The following is a 21,813-nucleotide window of genomic DNA, read 5'->3' as shown; positions in this document are numbered from 1 at the left end:
ACAGTATAGTATCCAAAGGCCTGGGGTGGAGTTGGATCAAGGACCCTCCCCCTCTAGTCAGGTTCCATCAGCCCCCATCCAAAGCCCTGCAGGACTTTGCGAGGGAATTACTCCAAAAGAGGGCCATAAAGAAAGTGACACACCTGAAATTCCAAGACAGACTGTTCAGCATTCCCAAGAAAGGCCCCAGTCAACAAAGAGTAATCTTAGATCTGTCTCGTCTCAATCTTTACATACAATGCGACAAATTTCGCATGCTTACAATCTCGCAGGTGCGGACTCTTCTTCCCCGTGGAGCCGTCACCACCTCTATAGATCTTTCAGATGCATACTATCATGTCCCGATTGTGAGAAACTTCTCTCCTTACCTAGGATTCAGACTAGGGAAACAAGCCTACTCGTTCAGAGTCATGCCATTCGGGCTCAACATAGCGCCCAGAATTTTCACCAAACTGGCAGAAACAGTAGTGCAGCAGTTACGGTCCCAGGGGATCATGCTAGCCGCATACCTGGATGATTGGATAATTTGGGCATCCAACACCGAGGAGTGCCAGAGAGCTACAGCCATAGTGATCGAGTTTCTGGGGTCCCTTGGCTTTCAGATAAACAGGGTGAAATCCCGCCTAACTCTGGAGGCTCGGTTTCAGTGGCTAGGTATCCAGTGGGACCTATACTCACACAAGCTGTCTCTTCCGCCAGCCAAAAGGAGAGAAATAGCCAAAGCCACCAGGCAGTTCCTCAAATGCAGGAAAGCCTCTCGCAGGACTCAAGAAAGAATCCTGGGTTCTTTTCAGTTCGCATCTATCACAGATCTGCTTCTGAAAGCAAAACTGAAAGACATAAACAGAGTGTGGCGGAGACGAGCCAATATCAAGCTCAGAGACAAGGTGTCATTAATTCCTCCAGTTTTAAGGAAAAGACTCCGGCCGTGGTCCACAGTCAAGGGTCTTTCAAAGTCAGTGCCCCTCCAATTTCCTCCTCCATCTCTAGTAATCCACACAGACGCTTCGTTAAGCAGCTGGGGAGGATACTCCCAACACAAAAAAGTACAAGGTACATGGTCCACAATGTTCCGCCAGTTCCACATCAATATTCTAGAGGCAATGGCAGTGTTTCTGACTCTGAAAAAGCTTTGCCCTGCCAAACAGATTCATATCAGACTGGTTCTGGACAGTGCAGTAGTGGTGCATTGTATAAACAGGGGAGGCTCCAAATCGAGCCGGATCAACCAAGTGTTGATAGCCATTTTCTCCCTGGCGGAAAAACACAGCTGGCACCTGTCAGCCACCCATCTAGCAGGAGTCCGGAATGTCATTGCAGACTCTGTCCAGGGCAACTCCGCTGGAGTCGGAATGGTCCCTGGACAAGGCTTCACTCGAATGGATCCGCCATCAGGTTCCGGGTCTTCAGGTGGACTTGTTTGCCATGGAGAGCAACCACAGACTCCCTTGTTATGTTGCTCCCAACCTGGACCCTCAAGCTCACGCCATAGATGCAATGTCGATAGACTGGAACAAATGGCAGAAAATCTACCTGTTTCCACCAATAAACCTACTGATGAAAGTGTTGCACAAGCTCAGGTCATTCAAAGGTCAAGTGGCCCTGGTAGCTCCCAACTGGCCGAAGAGCAGCTGGTTCCCTCTTTTTTTGGAACTGAAACTCAGGTGTCATCAAATACCCGGACCACAGCTGACCCAAATAGTACAAACTCGGACTGTGTCAGCTTCCTCAAAAATTCTGAATGCCCTGGCTTTATGGACTTCATGAAATTCGCTGCTCAGAGAGGTGCAGATATTGATCCTGTTAATACACTGTTTTTGGAATCAGATAAAAGAGATTCTACCCTCAAACAGTACGATTCAGCAGTTAAAAAATTGGCATCTTTTCTGAAAGAATCTGAAGCTCAAGTCATGACCACGAATTTGGCAATATCATTCTTCTGGTCATTGGTTGAAAAGGGTCTGGCTTCGGCCACGATTACCACAGCAAAGTCAGCTTTAAAAAAGGTGTTTTTGCATGGCTTCAAGATTGACTTAACAGATTCATACTTTTCATCAATCCCGAGAGCATGCGCTCGTCTGAGACCAACAACCCGTCCACATACGGTTTCTTGGTTCCTTAACGATGTTCTGAAATTAGCATCAGAAACCGATAACGATCAGTGTCCTTATTTGAATCTGTTAAGGAAGACGTTGTTCCTAATTAGCCTAGCTTCAGGTGCCAGGATATCGGAGCTGTCCGCTCTCTCTAGAGGTGGGAATCATGTGGATTTCCTCCCATCAGGAGAAGTTCTTCTTTCCCCAGATCAAAAGTTTTTAGCAAAAAATGAAGACCCTCAGGTTAGGTGGTCCCCTTGGAAGGTTATTCCTCTTCCACAGGATCCATCTTTATGTCCAGTTACTACCCTAAGGGCTTATTTACGGAGAACTTCTCAGGTTTTGGCTGGTCCTCTTTTTATCAGGGAAAAAGGAGGAACGCTTTCCTTAAAGGCTATCAGACAACAGATTCTATATTTCATTAAACAGGCTAACCCGGATTCAGTACCTAAGGTTCATGATATCCGAGCAGTGGCCACCTCCACTAATTATTTTCATAATATGAATTTTGAAGAGCTTAAAAAGTATCCGGGTTGGAAATCTCCATCAGTGTTTAAGCGCCACTACCTTAAATCACTAGAAGCTCTGAAGTTCCCTACAGTGGCTGCAGGGAGCATTGTCTCTCCACCCTAGTTAATTATTAATCTTTTCACCCTGTCTTCTTCCCCTCCCGCCTGCCTGCCTCATTTACTTACCTGCCATCTTCTCCTAGGTCAGGCATGCTTCACAGCCTGACTCCTGGCGTTGTGATGTTGTACATTTTTGCGGTGTTAGTCTTTAAGTCTTGACATGTTATAATTTTCTGTGATTTAGTCTTAAGTCAGTGGGTACCTTTATATATGTTTCATTGTTAATTTTAAGTCTTGGTACCTTCCATCTGTTGTCTTGATCTTTATCCCTAATTATTATTCAATTTTACTGTTCATGCTCCTTTTTGTATATTTTTGATACTGGGATAATTAAAACTAAAATTAGTAATGGTGCTTTTTGTATGTCCACCTATCTACTTGTCCCTTTTAGACTTTCACCAAGCTTAGTATGATTCTCTGTTATGATTTCACCGGGTGACACAGGTCGAAGCTCAGAAAAGGATTTTGACAGAGGAAAATCTATTTCTGGGGAGAGACCTGTGTCACCCGGTGAAATAACCTTTCAGCACTTATTTCAAGGTAAAGCTATTGCTAAATATACCAGAGAAAAGCTAAAAAGCTAAGCCGGAGTTACTACCCTCAGTGCGAGCTCCATGGTATGGAGTCGTGTATGAGAAAGGGTGAGATTGCCACAATCACAGGCCTCCACCCTGTAAACCTTCCCAATGTCAAAAGTCCTACAGAGTGAGGTGTGTTACATACCCCGCACCACTCGCGGACTGTAAACAAGGGGCGTCACCCACATTCCACATTAGCACCCCACACCGGAATGGTATTTTACCAGGGGGGGAAAAAAGGAAACATGGGGGGGTCACCGGGTGACACAGGTCTCTCCCCAGAAATAGATTTTTCCTCTGTCAAAATCCTTTTTCTGGGTTTCTCGACCTGTGTCAGCCGGTGAAATAATAACAGAGAAATCAAAATACCATTCTGAAACAAAAGTAGATTTGTAGAGGAAAGTAATAAAACTAAACATCTGCAAGAGTTTTAATATCTTAGTAGTAAGAATGGCATTAAGACAATGATGACATCATAATATACTTAGTTTTAAATAACATAATTATACATGAATACAAAATCCTAATTGGAAAAGAGTACTTAAAATTACAAACTTAAGTACTAAACATATACTTAAAACTAGCATAAGGGAACTGTGTTCCACAAAACAATATAAAACAATACATGTATATAAAGTAAACAATGAGCAGGATAAATTCATGTCATGGTCAGGAGAAGGCTGTGAAGCATGCCTGACCTCGAGATGACCAAAGGGGAATAAATGAGGCAGGTAGGAGGGAGGAGAGTGACTGAGTACAGAAAGAATCAAACTGGGGGGGGACCTATGTTCCCTGCCACCACTGTAGAGAATTTGAGAGCTTCTAGTGATTTCAGGTAGTGGCGTTTAAAAACTACAGGGGATTTCCACCCTGTGTATTTTGACAGATCCTCAAAATTCATATAATGAAAATAGTTAGTGGAGGTGGCCACTGCCCTGATGTCATGCACTTTTGGGACTGAATCTGGGTTTGCATGTTTAATGAAATATAGGATCTGTTGTCTAATGGCTTTCAAAGAAATGGTTCCTCCCCCTTCCCTTACAAATAAAGGCCCGGAAGTTATGTGTGAGATCCTGTCTAAGAAGGCTTTCAGGGTAAAGACTGGGCATAAAGACAGGTCCTTTGGGAGGGGGATGATCTTCCAGGGGGACCATCTATCTTGAGGATCTTCATTTTTAGCTAGGAACTTAGGGTGAGGAGCTAGTAACACTTCACCTGATGGAAGGAAATCAAGATGATTGGGTTCTCTAGACAAGGCAGCCAGTTCAGAAATTCGAGCACCTGAAGCTAAACTAATCAAAAATAAGGTCTTCCTTAATAAGTTAGTGAAAGAACAGTTATGATTATCTATTTCTGAAGCTAACTTAAGGACATCATTTAAGAACCAGGAAACCGACTGTGGGCGGGTTACTGGTCTCAAATGAGCACAGGCTTTAGGGATAGACGAAAAATAAGAGTCTGTTAAGTTAATCTTAAACCCGTGCAAAAATATCTTTTTCAAGGCTGATTTTGCTGTAGTAATAGTACTAGGCCAGACCTTTTTCAAACAATGACCTAAAAAATGAAATGGCTAAGTTAGTGGTCATTACTGTAGCTTCAGATTCTTGTAAAAAGAGTGCCAATTTCTTAACTGCTGAGTCGTATTGTCTAAGAGTGGAATTCCTTTTATCTGATTCTAGGAACAAAGTGTTAATAGGATTGATATTAGCATCTCTTTGAGCAGCAAACTTCATGAAATCCACAAAGCTAGGGCATTCTGAATTCTTGAGGAAGCTGACACAGTCTGAGTTTGTACTATTTGCGTCAGTTTTGGGTTGGGAATTTTCAAACACGAAGCTTCAGCTCTAGAAGAAGTGGAAACCAGTTGCTCTTCGGCCAATTTGGAGCTACTAAGGCTACTTGGCCCTTGAATGTCCTGAGTTTGTGAAGGACTTTCAATAACAGGTTTACTGGGGAAGAGGTAGATTCTTTTCCACTTGTTCCAATCTATGGACATTGCATCTGTGGAGTGAGCTAGAGGGTCCAGGTTGGGAGCCACATAGCAAGGTAGTTTGTAGTTGCACTCTGTTGCAAAGAGGTCTACTTGAGAGACCCGGAACTTGGCTGCAAATCCACCTGAAGGAAGTTTTGTCCAGGGACCATTCCGACTCCAGCGGAGTTGTCCTGGACAGGGAATCTGCAATGACATTCCGGACCCCTGCAAGGTGGGTAGCAGACAGATGCCACTGGTGTTTGTTTGCTAGAGAAAATATTGCTATCATAACTTGATTGATCCGACTCGACTTGGAACCTCCTCTGTTCAGACAGTGCACTACTACTGCGCTGTCGATAACCAATCTTATATGAATCCGATTGTTCGGGCGCAGTTTCTTCAGGGTTAGAAAGACTGCCATGGCTTCCAGAACATTGACATGAAACTGGCGGAACATGGTAGACCAAGTCCCTTGCACCTTCTTGTGTTGGGAGTATCCTCCCCACCCGCTTGGGGAAGCGTCGGTGTGAATCACTAGGGATGGCGGAGGGAACTGAAGGGGCACTGACTTCGATAAACTCTTGACGGACGTCCAAGGCCGGAGTCTCTTCTTCAGAATCGGTGGAATCAGAGATACTTTGTCTCTGAACCTGACATTGGCTCGGCTCCGCCATACCCTGTTTACATCCTTCAGTTTGGATTTCAAAAGAAGATCCGTCACTGAAGCAAACTGAAGAGAACCTAAGACTCTTTCTTGGGTATGACGGGAAGCTTTCTTGTTCTTGAGAAATTGCCTGGTTGCTTTCGCTATTTCTCTCCGTTTGGCCGGCGGAAGGGATAGTCTGTGTGTACCCAGGTCCCACTGGATTCCTAACCATTGAAAGCGACTCTCCGGTACTAGGCGGGATTTCTCCCTGTTTATCTGAAAGCCCAGTGATTCTAGAAAGCCGATTACTATGGCTGTCACTCTCCAGCATTAAATCGGCGTTGGACGCCCAAACGATCCAATCGTCTAAGTATGCGGCTAGCATGATCCCTTGAGACCGGAGTTGTTGAACTAACGTATCCGCCAGTTTGGTGAAGATTCTGGGAGCTATATTGAGACCAAATGGCATGACCCTGAATGAGTATGCTTGATTTCCTAGTCTGAATCCCAGATAAGGAGAGAACCTTCTCGCAATCGGGACGTGATAATAGGCGTCTGAAAGATCTATAGAGGTGGTTACGGCTCCACGGGGAAGTAGAGTCCGAACCTGCGAGATTGTAAGCATTCGAAACTTGTCGCATTGAATGTAGGAATTTAGACGGGACAAGTCTAGAATTACTCTTCGTTGACTGGAACCTTTCTTTGGAACGCTGAATAGTCTGCCCTGAAATTTCAGATGCCTCGCTTTCTTTATTGCCCTCTTTATTAACAGATCTTTCACAAAGTCCTTCAGAGCCTTGGAGGGTGATTGATGGAACCTGATCGGGGGGGGGAGGACTTTTGATCCAACTCCACCCCAATCCTTTGGAGACTATGCTCTGGGCCCAGGGACTGAAGCTCCACTGGTCCCGAAAATGGTACAACCTCCCGCCTACCTGAGATATCTCACTGTGCGGGAGAGGGCCTGCCTCCTCTAGATCCCCTGCCTCCTCTTCCTTTGGAGGAGGAGCGGGATGAACCTCTACCTCTGAAGTACCCTCTAGCTCTCGTTCCTTTTGCATTTTGATTGACCGAAATGCCCCTGGCTTTCATAAGAGGCATTATAAGCTGGGGGAGGATACGTAAGAAGGAGCAGCGAGAGGTTGATGGGCTGGTTGAACCAGCACATACTGAGGTTGAGGTTGAGGTTGGGAGGTTGAGGGATGTCCAGGGCCGGGGACCTGGACAGCCTGTAGTACTGTCTGAGTCGGGAGCCGCTTGAATTTCTTGAACTTCTTCCCCTGTTTAGGGTGAGTTCCGGCAGGCTCTGATTGCTTCCTCTTGGAGGACAAACCCCAACGGGAGCGGAGACTCTGGTTGGCCCTAGTTGCCTCTGCTAGGACTGCGTCAACCTCTTCCCTGGGGAACAGGTTAGCTCCCCAGATGGAGCTTTTTATGAGCCTGTTAGGCTCATGACGGATGGAAGCTGCGAAAAGATGTGCTTCCGGCAGTTCAATCGGGCCTTTACAAAATCATAGAGGTCCTGTTGGAAACTTCCCAGGAGAGATTTCGTCAACACCTGGAAAAGAGGATCCTTGCAGTATACCACTGATGTCGCCTCTGCCAAAGTCAACGAGTTTAAGGACCTACTAAGTCTGTCCTTAGCGTCTGCTTGGCCTTCAGGAGCGACTCTGGGATTCTGGGAGTTGCTCACTAAAGAGGTTAGAGGCGCAGTCAGGGTCCAGCCGGGTAACCGTAAAGGTATCCGGGGTTGCCTTCCCAATACTGGGAATCTCCGGGTAAGACTAGCGATGTGGGATCTATCTCCGGAGATGAGGAACTGGTTTGCCCTCCACGCAAGCTTGGTTGGTGAGGGAGGCGACTTTAGAGGTGCATGGAGTGGGGAGGGCTTCCCCAGAGAGAACATGGTAAATGCACCTTTTGCGGAGTGAGCTTTGTATTCTCCGCCTGCCACTCCAACAAGGTCCGTAGTAGGGCTGATTGGGCCTGGTCCCCCGGGAAGATGACCGTCTCCTTTGGGACCTTATCGGACCGGATCCAAGCCTCCTCCGTAAGCCTGGCATAACCTGCGTAAGGAGATTTCAGGTTGGGAGGGAAGAATTCCAGTTCTTCCAACCTGCGAGTGCCTAAGCCCTCAATAGTGAGGGTACCCTCATGCTGGGGACCAAAGAGGGTCAGGCGCCAGGGGTTCCCTTTATCGAAAGGGGGCAGGTTGGACGTATCTGGGACGGAGAAGGGTTTGTTGGCCGCTCCGCCACTCATAAACCCGGAGATCAAAGTCCTCTGTGACTTCACCTCCTCTGATAAGGAGAGCATCGGAGCGTTCGCTCAAGAAGACAGCTGATTCGAGAATTGCGACAGCTTGTCGTCAACCTCTTGTCAAACTGCTTCATAAGAAGCTCAGCAAACGCTTCGCGTCAAATGAAGGAGGGGTGGGAGTCTCCTTACTGTGCTTTGACCATGCTCCCTTCCCAGAAGTAGAGGCCTTGCTCGTAGACGGCACGGGGCTAGGGGGCCGTGACGTCTTCGAGGGAACCTCGGAGCGGACTTTCTGGGATTTCAAGGTCTTTTTCTTTACAGATTTCACCTTAGGGACGGTAGACCTTGCACCGTCCATAAGGCAAGAGGATTTCACAAATCCTCTGAAGGAAGAAGCAGTAGAAGAGGGAGAACTGAATAAAAGATCACCTGCCTCACTTACCCCCTTACCTGGCTGTTCCAAGTCTACGTTCATGGGTTCTAGATTGAGGTTGAGGGCCGCAACGTCTTCCGCCACAATACCGCATGCAGCGACTTCTTCTTGGGAGGGCTGCGTCATCTCCCGGATCCCGGCGATTAAGGGGGCGGCTATCTCATCCGCAACTGAAGCCGAGATCCAGGCGCCGGGGAAGAGAACGTTGCAAACTTCCTTGCAGAGGATGTAGGGTTTCCCTGCCCCGACGTTCCTCCCGAAGCCGCCGACCCAGGACTTAAGGGTCGATAAAGCGGAGTCCCGGGAGCTGCGGTCAATCTGAAAGGGGGAAAGAAAGACAGGTGACTGAGCCTCCTAAAAGGAGAATATGTTGCAATTATCCATCAAAGATAAAACTGAGGTTAAACGTGAATCGGGAGTGGAAGATTTTCTTACCGACTCATCCAGAACCTGCTCGTATAGAGCGTAGCACACTTCACAACCGTCTGGGTGCCAAACAGTCAGGTCCCCCACGTGGACTGCGCAGCCGGAGTGGGACCTGCAGACTTCATGCCCGCTGGCCTGGTTCAGCACAGCGGTGCACCCCTGCTCCTGACAACGCACCATCTGTAAGTTGAACGATAAATGAGTATGCTAATAAGACTGCCGGAGTAGTTTGCCGGAGTAGTGTCTTAGAATAGTAGTTATCCAAGTAGGTCCCGCCGGAGTTAACCGGGGAAAAAGGGGGCTACTGGAACGACATGATTAACTACCTAGAGGGACCGCCGGAGTTAATCCGGAGCGACGGGAAAGGTCCCAAAAGGATAGTTAATTACAATATTAAATAATAATAAATGAACACACACACACATATATATATATAAAACTATATCCGGACAGGACCCGCCGGAGTAAACCGGGAAGTTAACGGGCCTATTAGGATATGTAATAACACCGCATGGGGCCGCCGGAGTTAATCCGGAGCCAAGGGTAGATATCAATAAGTAAAAAACGTATAAAATACGTGTATATATGTGAAGTGAGCAAAAACATCTGCGACTAGGGAAAGATTAACTATAAGGTATACTTTTCCCACTTGGGGCCGGAGAGAGTCTTGTACTTAAAACGGTGACGGCGGAGGAGGTGTAGTGAACACCGTCCGACCAAACACCGTCCCCACCGGAGTGGGGGAAACAAGGACATCCGGCCACCAAGCAGAGAAAAACACCAAGATAAATAGCTGGTGGAGAGAAGATACTGGGAAAAGGTGTACTTGAAGAGGACAAATATAAGTGTCGTACCGTGTGAACGACAGAAGACAGTCAGGTGGGATACTCCAACTGGCAACTTGAACACAATCTCCCCACCCGAGGTGTCTCGGATGGGAAAAGACGCGTACTGACACAAGAATGGGAGGGGATAATATAGGCTATGAGTGTGGGACTCTGGTAGCTACCAGGGAGTGGGTAGGCACACCCCGGGCACCATGAGAACCTACTCCCTCTCTACGATCGGACGAACATGTACGAACGATACTGAGAGAGAGGAAGAAAGGGAACACTCAAGGACAAAGCAAAGAAAGGGATGGGAAACAGGGGTGTGGAGCACCCCGGTCCCCTACTGTGGTCTCCGAAGGAATGACCGGATAAGGTCAGGTGACGAGAGAACAGCCACTCAATGCAGAGGGAGGGGATATAGGCTATGGCGAAAGGAAAGGATAAATCTCGGCCTTGGTAAGATAACATATAAATGAAAGCTAACCAAGGGTGGGAGAGGGTGGAGGGGGAAAGGCGATAGGCGAGAGAATGTGTTAGGAGGGGTAAAACATGAAGTGGAGAATAACCCGAAGATGTGGCTCAGAAGGAGAAGGCAACACGAGGGACCCTCGTTATTCCAGCTTAACTATTTAGTACTGTAAAGACTAAACGGAAAGGCCGAAATAGGGAGAGGGAAAAGCGTCAGCCCAACTCACCAACCAACGCCACATAAAGGGAAGCCAACATGAATCCCCCTACACACAGAGCCCTCTCCTAGCCAGTAGGAGACCGCCAAGCCATAGCCTAGGCTAGCCTTACCCAGCTGGGGACTGGGGAAGGAAACCCAGGAGAAGTATCTACTCCACCAACTTACAGTTAACTTAGCCTAGGCAAAATGAAATGATCTAAATAATCATAAGCGCATGTAGAAAGGAAGACCAAGCCCCACGCGATATGAGCGCGGAGGGAAAATGGCCGACCTTCCAGACAAAAAATTCTCAGATAATATCAGTAAATATCAAAGACATCCGTGCGCTTGGCATAAAATAAGCAAAATAAGCATAAACGTACCATCTCAAACAAAACATCCCAACCCTGGAGGAAGCAATTGTCCAAATTATAATGTGTATAACAAGGGATAAAGGCGGATAGGCCCGAGAGGGAAACTCGAAGCCTAAACGACAATAATAGAGACTTCCCCCAGAGAAGGGTGATAAATTATATAAAACCCAATTGAATATATATATAAATAATACACAAAAAGGGTACAAAACAAAAAAGGACGGGGAATAAGCCCGACCTAAAGTCCCGAACCGACATAAGGTCACATGGCGTCGAGAAGCGATGGGGATGAGACTGGCAATAAATCCTCCTAATTATTTAACTAGGGGGAAATAAAACACCTCAACCACCCAAAGTAATACACAGAGATGGTACTCAACTTAGGTGAGGAATCCAATGAAGATGCCATTGCTTGAGAATTCAACAAAAGCGCACACGATAAGAAGCACAACAATAGCGAACGCGTGCTAAAAGTGGAATGTGGGTGACGCCGGCTTGTTTACAGTCCGCGAGTGGTGCGGGGGTATGTAACGGCACCTCACTCTGTAGGACTTTTGACATTGGGAAGGTTTACAGGGCGGAGGCCTGTGATTGTGACAATCTCACCCTTTCTCATACACGACTCCATACCATGGAGCTCGCACCGGGGGTAGTAACTCCGGCTTAGCTTTTTAGCTTTTCTCTGGTATATTTAGCAATAGCTTTACCTTGAAATAAGTGCTGAAAGGTTATTTCACCGGCTGACACAGGTCGAGAAACCCAGAAAAGGGATTTTGACAAAGGAAAAATCTATTTCTGAGGGAGGACCTGTGTCACCTGCTGACCCTCCCAGATTCCAGGTTTCCCCCCCTGTTAGGCATACCAAGCTTGTTAAGTAGGTGCTAGCCTGGAATGGGTACAGATGGCGCTGGGGTCATTGGTTAGCGGACCGGTGAGTGCTGGCGTTGGGTCGGCCCTTCACGTTCCGGGGTTTTTGACATTGGGTTGTCTACAGAGTACAGTCCTGTGGCAGTGGCAATATTCACTCACCCTTACCTATAACGACGTCTATTTCATTATAGATGATCGATCTGGGGGTAGTAACCCCAGCATTCCTGATAGCTTTTTTCTCTGGTATATTTAGCAATATTTATACCTAGAAATTCGTGCTTAATGGGAATTTCACCGGGTGACACAGGTCCTCCCTCAGAAATAGATTTTTCATTTGTCAAAATCCCTTATATACATACTGATTTGTGATACTTAATGAATGTGAGATTTCATCTGGGCAAGGTGCAGAGTCTTCAGCAAATGCTGGGGCTTATTCAAACAATCTCATGGAGAAAGGTAAATTGTAAGGGTCCTGCTTGTATGGAGTGAAATCAATAACTCTCAATTCTTCTCTATTGCAGTAGTCTGCATAGGACTTGTTATGGGATTACTCTGATACATCAGCAAAGTGACTAGCAACAGTGTCACCCCCTACAGAGGGATCAGGAACTTTTTCAATGTTTACTTTTTAGTACTGATGGTTCACTAAGGACAAACTTTCCAGACCAGGTAAGTGGAGTTTTGTGTTTATAGTTGACAGAAATATGAGACAGCATCCTTCACAAGATCTCTGAAGTTTCAGCCTGAATAATGGTTACACCTGTGTCCCCTATACCTTGCTTTAGCAGCTCTCGTCGTTCTAAAGGCCACGAGGCATTCAAAGTTCCGCCAAGGTACAGATCAGTTAACAAACGTTTCTTTAATTCTAGGAATAAACTGTGGATCAGTTGTGATAAGGTATTGTTAAGCAGTTCTATGGCATCTTCTATAACAAGAAACTCACTAATAGTAAAGCTATTATTGAACTTTACTCAAAATATAAATCCCAATTAGCCTTGTGTATCCTCCACTGTGGTAGCCTTTGGAGGTGATGACAAATGTACCTATTGTCCATCATCTCTCAGCTGGCAACAGTGACTGAATCATCATTACGTTACAGAGGTCAATAGCAGATAATGTACTATTCTGAATATGGGAATGAGTTGATTCACATGTATTAATATTCCTACGATCAATGTTTCAGCAATAGTAAAGAGGGATTTCCTCGTTTATTACTGATAAAATATCCCCAAAAACGACTGCAAGCATTCATATCACTCGAAAGGAGAAATGGAGAAGGAAGCTCAATGATTGAGGGTTTGAAATCTTCCACTGGGAAAAGGATCACCAGGAGATAAGTAATACTTACTCATTGATTAAGGATTTGAAATCTTGCATTGGAAAAGGATCACCAGGAGATAAGTACTGTAATACTTAACATTGATTAAGGATTTGAAATCACCCACTGGAAAAAGATCACCAGGAGATAATACTCATTGATTAAGGATTTAAAATCTTCCACGGGAAAAGGATCACCAGAAGTCGAGTAATACTTACTCATTGATTAAGGATTTGAAATCTTCCACTGGGAAAAGGATCACCATGAGATAATTAATACTTACTCACTGATTAAGGATTTGAAATCTTCCACTAGAAAAGGATCACCAGGAGATAAGTAGTACTTACTCGCTGATTAAGGATTTGAAATCATCCACTGGAAAAGGATCACCAGGAAATATGCAATACTTACTCATTGATTAAGGATTTGAAATCATCCACTGGAAAAGGATCACCAGGAGATAAGTAATAATTATTGCTTGTAATTCAGACTGTAAATGTAGATGAATTTGTAGGGTGTCACAGAAACACAGAGTAATGTTCTATCATGATTTCAAATAACTGGAATGATGGAAGTGCCCATCATTGCCTCCTGCAGTGCAGCTCTAATGAGGGATACCATATGAATAAACATTTTAAGTTCTTCCATTTAGCTCTCAACCCCTGGCAGTTCCACTGAACCATGGGGGAGACTTTGAGTTTTTGCATTCACTCGTGAGGTTCCCACTCTTAAAATTTTGGCCCAGTTTTTCTCATGATCATGAATATTGGAGCATTAACTGACGTTTTTTCTGGATTTTTGGACAGGTTTTTCACTTTCCAAAATCCAAAATCTTTATCATCAACTGCTGAAACACCTATCTCTGATGAAGGCTTCCCAGCAGCTGCTTCTTCAGTCTCCATGGAGACAGAAGGAGCATTGGTCATCAGAGCTGGTGCATTTTCCAAGCAGGATGATATACCTGTTGGTTTTGCAAGGTCAATAGCTGATGGCTCTATCTCTGAATAGGTGCAAGCACCCATAGAAGTTGGTGCTGAAGGACACACATTTGCAAGTCCAGTCTCTTCTCAATGGCCCAGCCTATACAGAGTTTGCTGCACCAGTGACTTTTGGTACTCTCACATTTAATGTTGGATGTCTCTCAGCTGAGATTTTCTATGCAGGGGTATTTTTGCTGGGTACCTAGTTTTTATCAGCAAGATCATACTTAGTTTTGGCCAACCTTACAGATTTGTTTATCTCTCGTCTTTTGCACTTATTTAGGACTTTCTCCTTTACTTCATTAAGTGTGGTCTTTTCTGTTGCTCTTACAGCCTGAATTTCCTTCTCTAGCTGGTAAATGTTGTTCAGGTTTGAGGAGGATTAATGACCCTAACTGCAATGCACACATACGGATTACTTGTTGCAATTCTATGGTTTGTCTCTCTACAATTTATGCATACTGGCAGTGGCAAGCACCTCCTTGATTTGATTTTGAATATATGCCATGCTGCACAGATATACTCTGGTAGTCCTGGTGTATTCTGCGTCCGGATAAGACTAGGTTGAGGGACTTTACTACATCACTCTCCTTCTATATATCTCAGTCTCTATTACCACCCTTCCATTGATCTTCAAATTTTTTTGAAGTTTCTCCTCAGAGTAATTCATTGCCTGAGGATGATAGAGTGCAACCTGGAATATGGTGTGCACTCAACTGAAGCTCCACCCAAAGATGACAAAGCCAGCAATTTTGAGCTTTCTTCTGGTAATCCCACTAACACCATGAACTAACCTCGGTCTCCCGAGTGACAGGCCAAAGCGGTAGCAATGGACCTACCACAGTCACAAAAGAAGTTGGAATCTAAGTACAACGTACCTGAGGTTTTTCCTGGCAGGCTTATGAAGCCTAACATACAGCCAATTTTCCCCAACTTCCTGACCCATCAGTGAGTCAGCTGCTACCATTTAATTCAAATTACCCTGCGGTGTATTGATCACAGGGAAATTTTTCAAAGCTTCCCACACTTAAAAATGTTCTGATGTCAAGAAGTTACCTGCAGAGAAAGTTACTATGTTGAGGGACCGACAGGTGTTTGGTCAGTCTTAGAGGTTAATGAAACAATCAAGGATAATAAGTTCTCTCAAATAATTGCCAGCCTAACCAAGATTACAGAACCTAACATTCTCTTAAGAAGAATGCTGGAAAGGGCAGGAGATGAAGATCAATGGGCAGGCACATATATACACCCAAGAGTAGCTGTTATTTCCTCAGTGCATCGGTACCTGATGAAGAAGATGGTGTGTCTTCGAGAGCTTGTAAAACAAAACCCTTTTAACTGCATATTTTAATAGTTCACTGCCTATTTTAATAGTTCAAACAACAAATGGTGTATACCTTAAACTATCATCCTAAAACATTTTAATATAATTTCAGTCATTTTACAACATTAAGGCTTACAGCTATGCATGAAAGCTAATGAAGTTCCCTATGTTCAGGCACAGCCATTTTCTCTCATGCAGGATTGAAGCTGTCCCATTTTCTTTTTACAGATAGGAAAACCACTGGGAATTCACAATTAGAGTTAAGTACTTTACCTAATTATATATGAACTGAAAAAAATACCAAATTATAAATGCAATCAACAGTGATAAAGTATTCTCGAGTACTGTTGCGTGTGTTAATCATACAGTACTTTGAATCAACTAAATTTGTAATAAAAACTCTCTCTCTCTCTCTCTCAGTACTGTACATACCTTTTAATGAAATATGAATTACTGTACCACAAACATAAAAATACAAAACTAAAACTTTAAGGAAGTTCATGATTCATACAAATGAGTGTGTGCATACACATTGTATTATTATATTGATCTATTATCATCATAATATGTATAAAAAAAATAATCGTCCAGCCACTTTACTGTAATGTTTACGTTCTCAGAAGCTGATTGAGCCTACTACTTCAGTTCTCTCTCTCTCTCTCTCTCTCTCTCTCTCTCTCTCTCTCTCTCTCTCTCTCTCTCTCTCTCTCTCTCTCTCTCTCTCTCTCTCAGTAATGTACATATCCTTTAATGAAATATGAATGACTGTATCATAAACATAGAAATACGAAACTAAAACCCCAAGAAGTTCATGGCGCATGTGAATGACAGCATGCATACGTATGTAAATTATGAAAAAATTGTAACCTACTTATGTATGCACGAACTCATTCGTAAGCATTGTGAACTTCTTGGAGTTTTAGTTTTTATTTTTATGTTTATGATACAGTAATTCACATTCCATTGAGAGAGAGAGAGAGAGAGAGAGAGAGAGAGAGAGAGAGAGAGAGAGAGAGAGAGAGAGAGAGAGAGAGAGAGAGAGAGAGAGAACAAAAATACAACTCATACACTAGACAGTACGTACACAAAGCATCCGAGCTACAAGCTGTGTGATTGGCTACTTACAACTTTTCCAGCCAATAGCATGTCATCACGGAGAGAGAGAGAGAGAGAGAGAGAGAGAGAGAGAGAGAGAGAGAGAGAGAGAGAGAGAGAGAGAGAGAGAGAGAGAGAGAGCTGGTATTATGTTTACACTGGTAAAAAAATTACAAATGTCGGGCCGATCATTTTTTCACACATATTACAATGATAGTAGATCAATATAATAATACAGTATAAATGGATTCTGTAAGTGAAATGACATTTTATTGATATTTTGATGTGTTTTTTCGTTAAAGGATATGTATACTGAGAGAGAGAGAGAGAGAGAGAGAGAGAGAGAGAGAGAGAGAGAGAGAGAGAGAGAGAGATTGAACTGAGGTATGTTTACATTAGTAAGCCGTTTCGTGATTTTGAGGTTTTTACTTTAACTTTTTATTGATATTTTCCTGTGTTTACATTAATATTAATATCTGAAAATAAATAATTTTTTTATCATAAAAATGTATTTAGTCACAAAAATAAAGAGAAAATACAGCAATCAATGAACACTGCTCTATGAAAAAATCCATGAATTAGTGAATTTTCCGTGACCTATTTAGAGATAATTTCCACAGAAGAACATGCAATTAACTGAAGGCATCAATGCTGAATTGTGATGCAGTGGGGACCCACTGTGTGTATGTATATATGTATGTATGTGTGTATGCATGTATGTATGTGTATATATATATTTATATATAAAAGAACTGCTACAATTAAAACCAGATCAACTTACTGACTTTATGCCTAAAAAAAAACATGCTTTGCATGAAAAATAAATCCTACACAAATACATGAAACATACCTGCAAGTACACTGGGAAAAGTTCTTCCTCACATTCGATCCTGGTGACTTGAGGATCGGCACTACATAGCCGAGGTTGTTGCAGCGTACCCATTTCCAATGCATAGTCATCCGCACACAAACCCTTGGCCATTTCATGCTGCATATTTTCATTCCCATTTCTGCTACCAGCATTTGATGGCTTTTCAACAACAGACGACGTCAAATCAATGCTTTGTGATGAAGGTTTATCCGAGTCCCTGATATTTCTGCCAGCTGTGACATTCACAGGTGAAGGAAGAAGGGGTGGTGCACAGGAGGCTGCTGCCTCTGCGTTCACTGGAGGTGACACACCAACCCATTTCACGTGCCCGTGGAGACGAACGTGTTTGGTTATGAACTCCTTCGGTATGTCTTGGATGCAGTTAAACTTGGTGAACTGTAATATTTAAAGGTGAAACTTTACACACAACACCAAAAACGGAGTTTAGAAGATTATGAGCTTGTAAGGAACCGTATACTCTACTTTCTTCATAATGATCTTATTTTTTTGTTAGGCTTTTGTCGAATATGATAATTATTGTATTCCTTTACTGTTTCTCAGATTTACTTTCGAGGAAGCTTTCCACAGGTTACTTCCAACTCAGTTTCAATGCGATCGGACATTTCCATTCACCAATCAGTGTTTTAACATGACAGAGAATATTCTAGTCATGATTTATTGTGTTGATGCCAAAGAAAAACAGATTAAACCTGAACATCATGCATACAAACCAATGTTTCTCTGTTGGGATAACAGCAGTGAGTGTATCTGAGGTTTTAGGGGCAATCTGATGAATTTCTCTTCTTTTTCCATTGTTTGCCTAATACTATGCAATATTTAGTTATTTTCTATCGATTGACTTAAAATGAAATTTAAATACTGAAAAATTAAACAAGCTTTATTAATTAATTCTAAAATAAACAATACTATAAATGTCTAAGACTTTCATAATGCCTTAAAGGAACTTTCTGTAACTGTCTATCAGGAAAGGACAGGAGGGAAGAGGGAAAAAGGGACTCTACCTAGCACTGGCTTTGATGGAAGAGAAAGAGGAAAGGAAAATGCCATTATCAAAACCTGGCCTTAAAGAAAGACAGGAAAAACATGGGAGTGGAAATGGCTCTACCTTGAACTGGCCTTAAGGAATAATGGGAGGTGAGGGAAGGCAAATATTATCTTACACTGCCTCTAAGGCAAGATTAGGAAAGAAAGAGAAAGTGGAAGGAAAGTTTAATTGTCTAGCATGAGTCCTCAGGAAAAAATAAGGAATGAAGGGGAAAGGAAAATATCATCTAACACTAACCTCAAGGAGAGAAAGAGAAAGAAGGGGGAAGGAAATGACATAACACTGGGCTTAAGGAAGAGGGAGGAAATGTCATTACCTAGCACTGGCCTTGAGGTAAGAAAGGAAGAGCAATGGGAAGGAAAGTGATATCACCCATCACTGTCTAACAAAATTGGAAAGGAGGAGGAGGAAATATGACATTATACAGCATTGGCCTTGCTTCAAAGAAAAGGAAAGGGGAAAGCAAAATTATATTATTAAGCACAGGTCTAGAGGAAAGCAGGGGAAAGCGAGAGGGGAAAAATTACATTTTTATGTAGGACTGGACTCGAAAAAATGAAAAAGAAGAAGGAAAGAAAATGACCTTACCCAACACTGACCATGAGGAAACAAACGAGGAAGAATCAAGGAGGAACACTTTATCCAATACAAGACTTGAGGGAAAAAAGTGAGAGCAGGGGATGAAAAGTTATTTATTTAACACTTACCATGAGGGAAGAAAAGAAAAGAGTGAGAGAGGAAAGGAAACCTAAAAACTGGCTCTGTGGAAAGAAGGGAATGGAAGAAGGAAGGGAAATGATATTATCAAGTATATAGCCTTGAGCAAAAAGGGGAGAGGAGAAAGGTCAATGGCATCTAACAATGCCTCAAAAAAAAAAAAAAAGGGAAAGAGGAACAAAAATACCACTTAACACTGGCCTCGAGGAAACAAAGGAAAGGAGGGGAAGGAGAATAGTGCTGGCCTTTGCAAGAAAAGGGCAAACAAGGACAAAGGATGACATCATATGTAGCACAGTCTTGGAGAAAAGAAAGGGATAAATAGGAAACGTTAAAAGCTGTTATCTGACATTGGCCTTGAGGAAAAAGGGAAGAAAACGGGGAGAGAACCTGCCATTTTCTAGCAGTGGTTTGGAGAAACAAAATATAGTGAACGGTATAGAAAAGTAGGATGATCTAACAAGAAGGACTGAGGGAAAAATGGGGAAGAAGACAAGGAAAGAACGGCAAATAATAGGGATGGAAACTAACATTGTCTAGCAGTGGCCCTGAATAAGGAAGCTGAAAAAAAAGTAGGAAGGACAAGGACATCTAACAATGACCTTGAAAAAAGAAAGGAAAAGAAGAAGGAAAATGAAATGACCTATTAGAGGGTGCGAAAGAAAGAGCAGGTAGACAAGAACTGCTAGTTTATTTAGGAAGCGGTCCGCTTATAAAGCAACATGCGGACGTCAGTACAAAAATATACAAGTGACCTGAGGTCAAAACTATTCTCTACATGAAACAGGACAGGTACATACAGATAACGTGACAATTAACAATAGCAGAGTAGACACAAAAACTCTGGCACATACACTGTGTATAAGGGCAAAAATGAATAGATAATAAATGTACAATTACATAATAAAGGCTGAGTACCATGGCCTAGGGTCAACTGTGAAGGCACCGTAGAAAACAGGAGGTTCTTCATAGAAAACCCATTGACCGGGGACATTACAATGCTCAACCCCCCCCAAAAGACGTAGGTAACGTCTGATCAAAGCAGGTATCTGCTGGGGCGGCGGAGAGGGCCGCGTCTTCTCGATGTCAGCTGGGGGGTGCGTTCGACTTCTTCGGTGTCTTGTGTATGGGAGTGGTTGGTTGCTTCCCTGCCTGGTTCCAAGGCCTTACGGGGGCGCCCACGAGATTTTCTTGTGGGCGGGGTGGGCTGAGGGGGTGTCCCTTCCTGCGGGGGGCTTTGGGGAGTGCCACCAACTTCCCTCCTCCAGGAGTGTGGCCACCCAGAATGCCTTTTTGTTTCTTTCCAGCACGAGGAAAGGCACCCTGTAGGGCCTGGTTAAGGGTGGGCATATGGCGTCGTTCCTGACAAAGACGTGGGTGGTGGAGGATAGACCGGGAGGCATGAAGGGGGGCATCCTGTCGGTATATGTCCGCCGGCAGGGGGGCGAACTTTCCTGACCTTGTTGCGGAGCCTCTGTGTTGTCAGGCTGCCTTGGTCCTCTGTGATGAGTTTGCGTGGGACCACAAGGGACTCTCCGTAAACTTTCTCTTCTGCGGATGGGTCGCCGTTGGCTCTGGGGGTGGTCCTCAGCTCGAGGAGGACCCAGGGCAGCTGGTACTTCCAGTTGTCAGTGGTGCAACGAGCCATGAGGGACGCCTTCAGGGACCTGTGGAACCTTTCCACCAATCCATTGGCTGCGGGGTTGTAGGTGGTGGTGCTGTGGTGAGTGGTCCCCAGCAGGCGTGCCAGGGCGGTCCACAGCTCGGACAGGAATGCTGGGCCCCTGTCTGTGGTTATATGGTCCGGGACACCGAACTGGCTGATCCAGCTGGAGAGGAGGGCCTCAGTGCACGCACTGGCGGTGGCTTCTTCCATGGGTGTCGCTTCGGGCCACCTGGTGGAGCGGTCGACGACTGTCAGAAGGTATCTAGCTCCTCCTGATGGGGGAAGAGGACCCACTACATCGACGTGGATGTGCCCGAAACGTCTTCCCGGCTGGGGGAAGTCGCCCACCCCCGATTCGGTGTGCCGCCCAACTTTGCTGGTCTGGCACTGAATGCACTGCCTTGCCCAGGCCGTTGCATCCTTCCGTATGCTGTGCCAGACGAAATTCTCCACCAGCAGCTTGGCTGTCGTCCTGCCGGAGGGGTGGGATAGTCCGTGGATGACGTCAAAGACCAGACGACGCTGGGAGGCGGGCACCAGTGGGCGGGGGTGACCAGTGCTTACGTCGCTCAGCAGTGTTGGCCCTCCAGGGGCGAGGGGCACGTACTTCCACTTCAGCAGCGTGATGGCGGTGCGGTAAACTGGAATCTCTGGGTCGGTGGCCTGTTCCCAGGCGAGGTCCTCGTAGTCAATCCCGAGCTGCACTGCATTGATTTCAATCCTCGGGAGGGCATCAGCTACTGGGTTCTTCCTGCCAGGGAGGTATTTGATGGTGCAGGTGAACTCTGTGATGGCTGCGAGATGCCGCTGTTGCCTGGAGGACCGTGCATCCCCCAGCTTTGTGAAGGCATGGACCAGAGGCTGATAGTTCGTCCAAACTGTGAAGGGCGTACCCTCCAGGAGGAATTTGAAGTGGCGTACCGCCTGGTACACTGCGAAGAGTTCCCTGTCGAAGGTGCTGTAGCAGGACTCGGTGGGGCTGAGCTTCCTGCTGAA

The 21,813-nt window shown here is 44.7% G+C and overlaps 1 protein-coding gene across 2 annotated transcripts in view; it reads right to left on the bottom strand.

Moving 5' to 3' along the window:
• The window catches only part of LOC136839105 (uncharacterized), a 153,864-nt gene that overhangs the window by 45,365 nt on the left and 86,686 nt on the right, over nucleotides 1–21,813 (bottom strand). For both annotated transcript variants that reach the window (XM_067104753.1, XM_067104752.1), the window contains exon 3: nucleotides 17,348–17,764. In XM_067104753.1, the coding sequence (XP_066960854.1) occupies nucleotides 17,348–17,764 (417 nt within the window). The remainder of the gene's footprint in view (nucleotides 1–17,347; nucleotides 17,765–21,813) is intronic.

Source organism: Macrobrachium rosenbergii, chromosome 6 (assembly GCF_040412425.1).
Source record: "Macrobrachium rosenbergii isolate ZJJX-2024 chromosome 6, ASM4041242v1, whole genome shotgun sequence".
Taxonomy (NCBI): domain Eukaryota; kingdom Metazoa; phylum Arthropoda; class Malacostraca; order Decapoda; family Palaemonidae; genus Macrobrachium; species Macrobrachium rosenbergii.
This window is presented reverse-complemented; position numbering and strand designations above follow the sequence as displayed.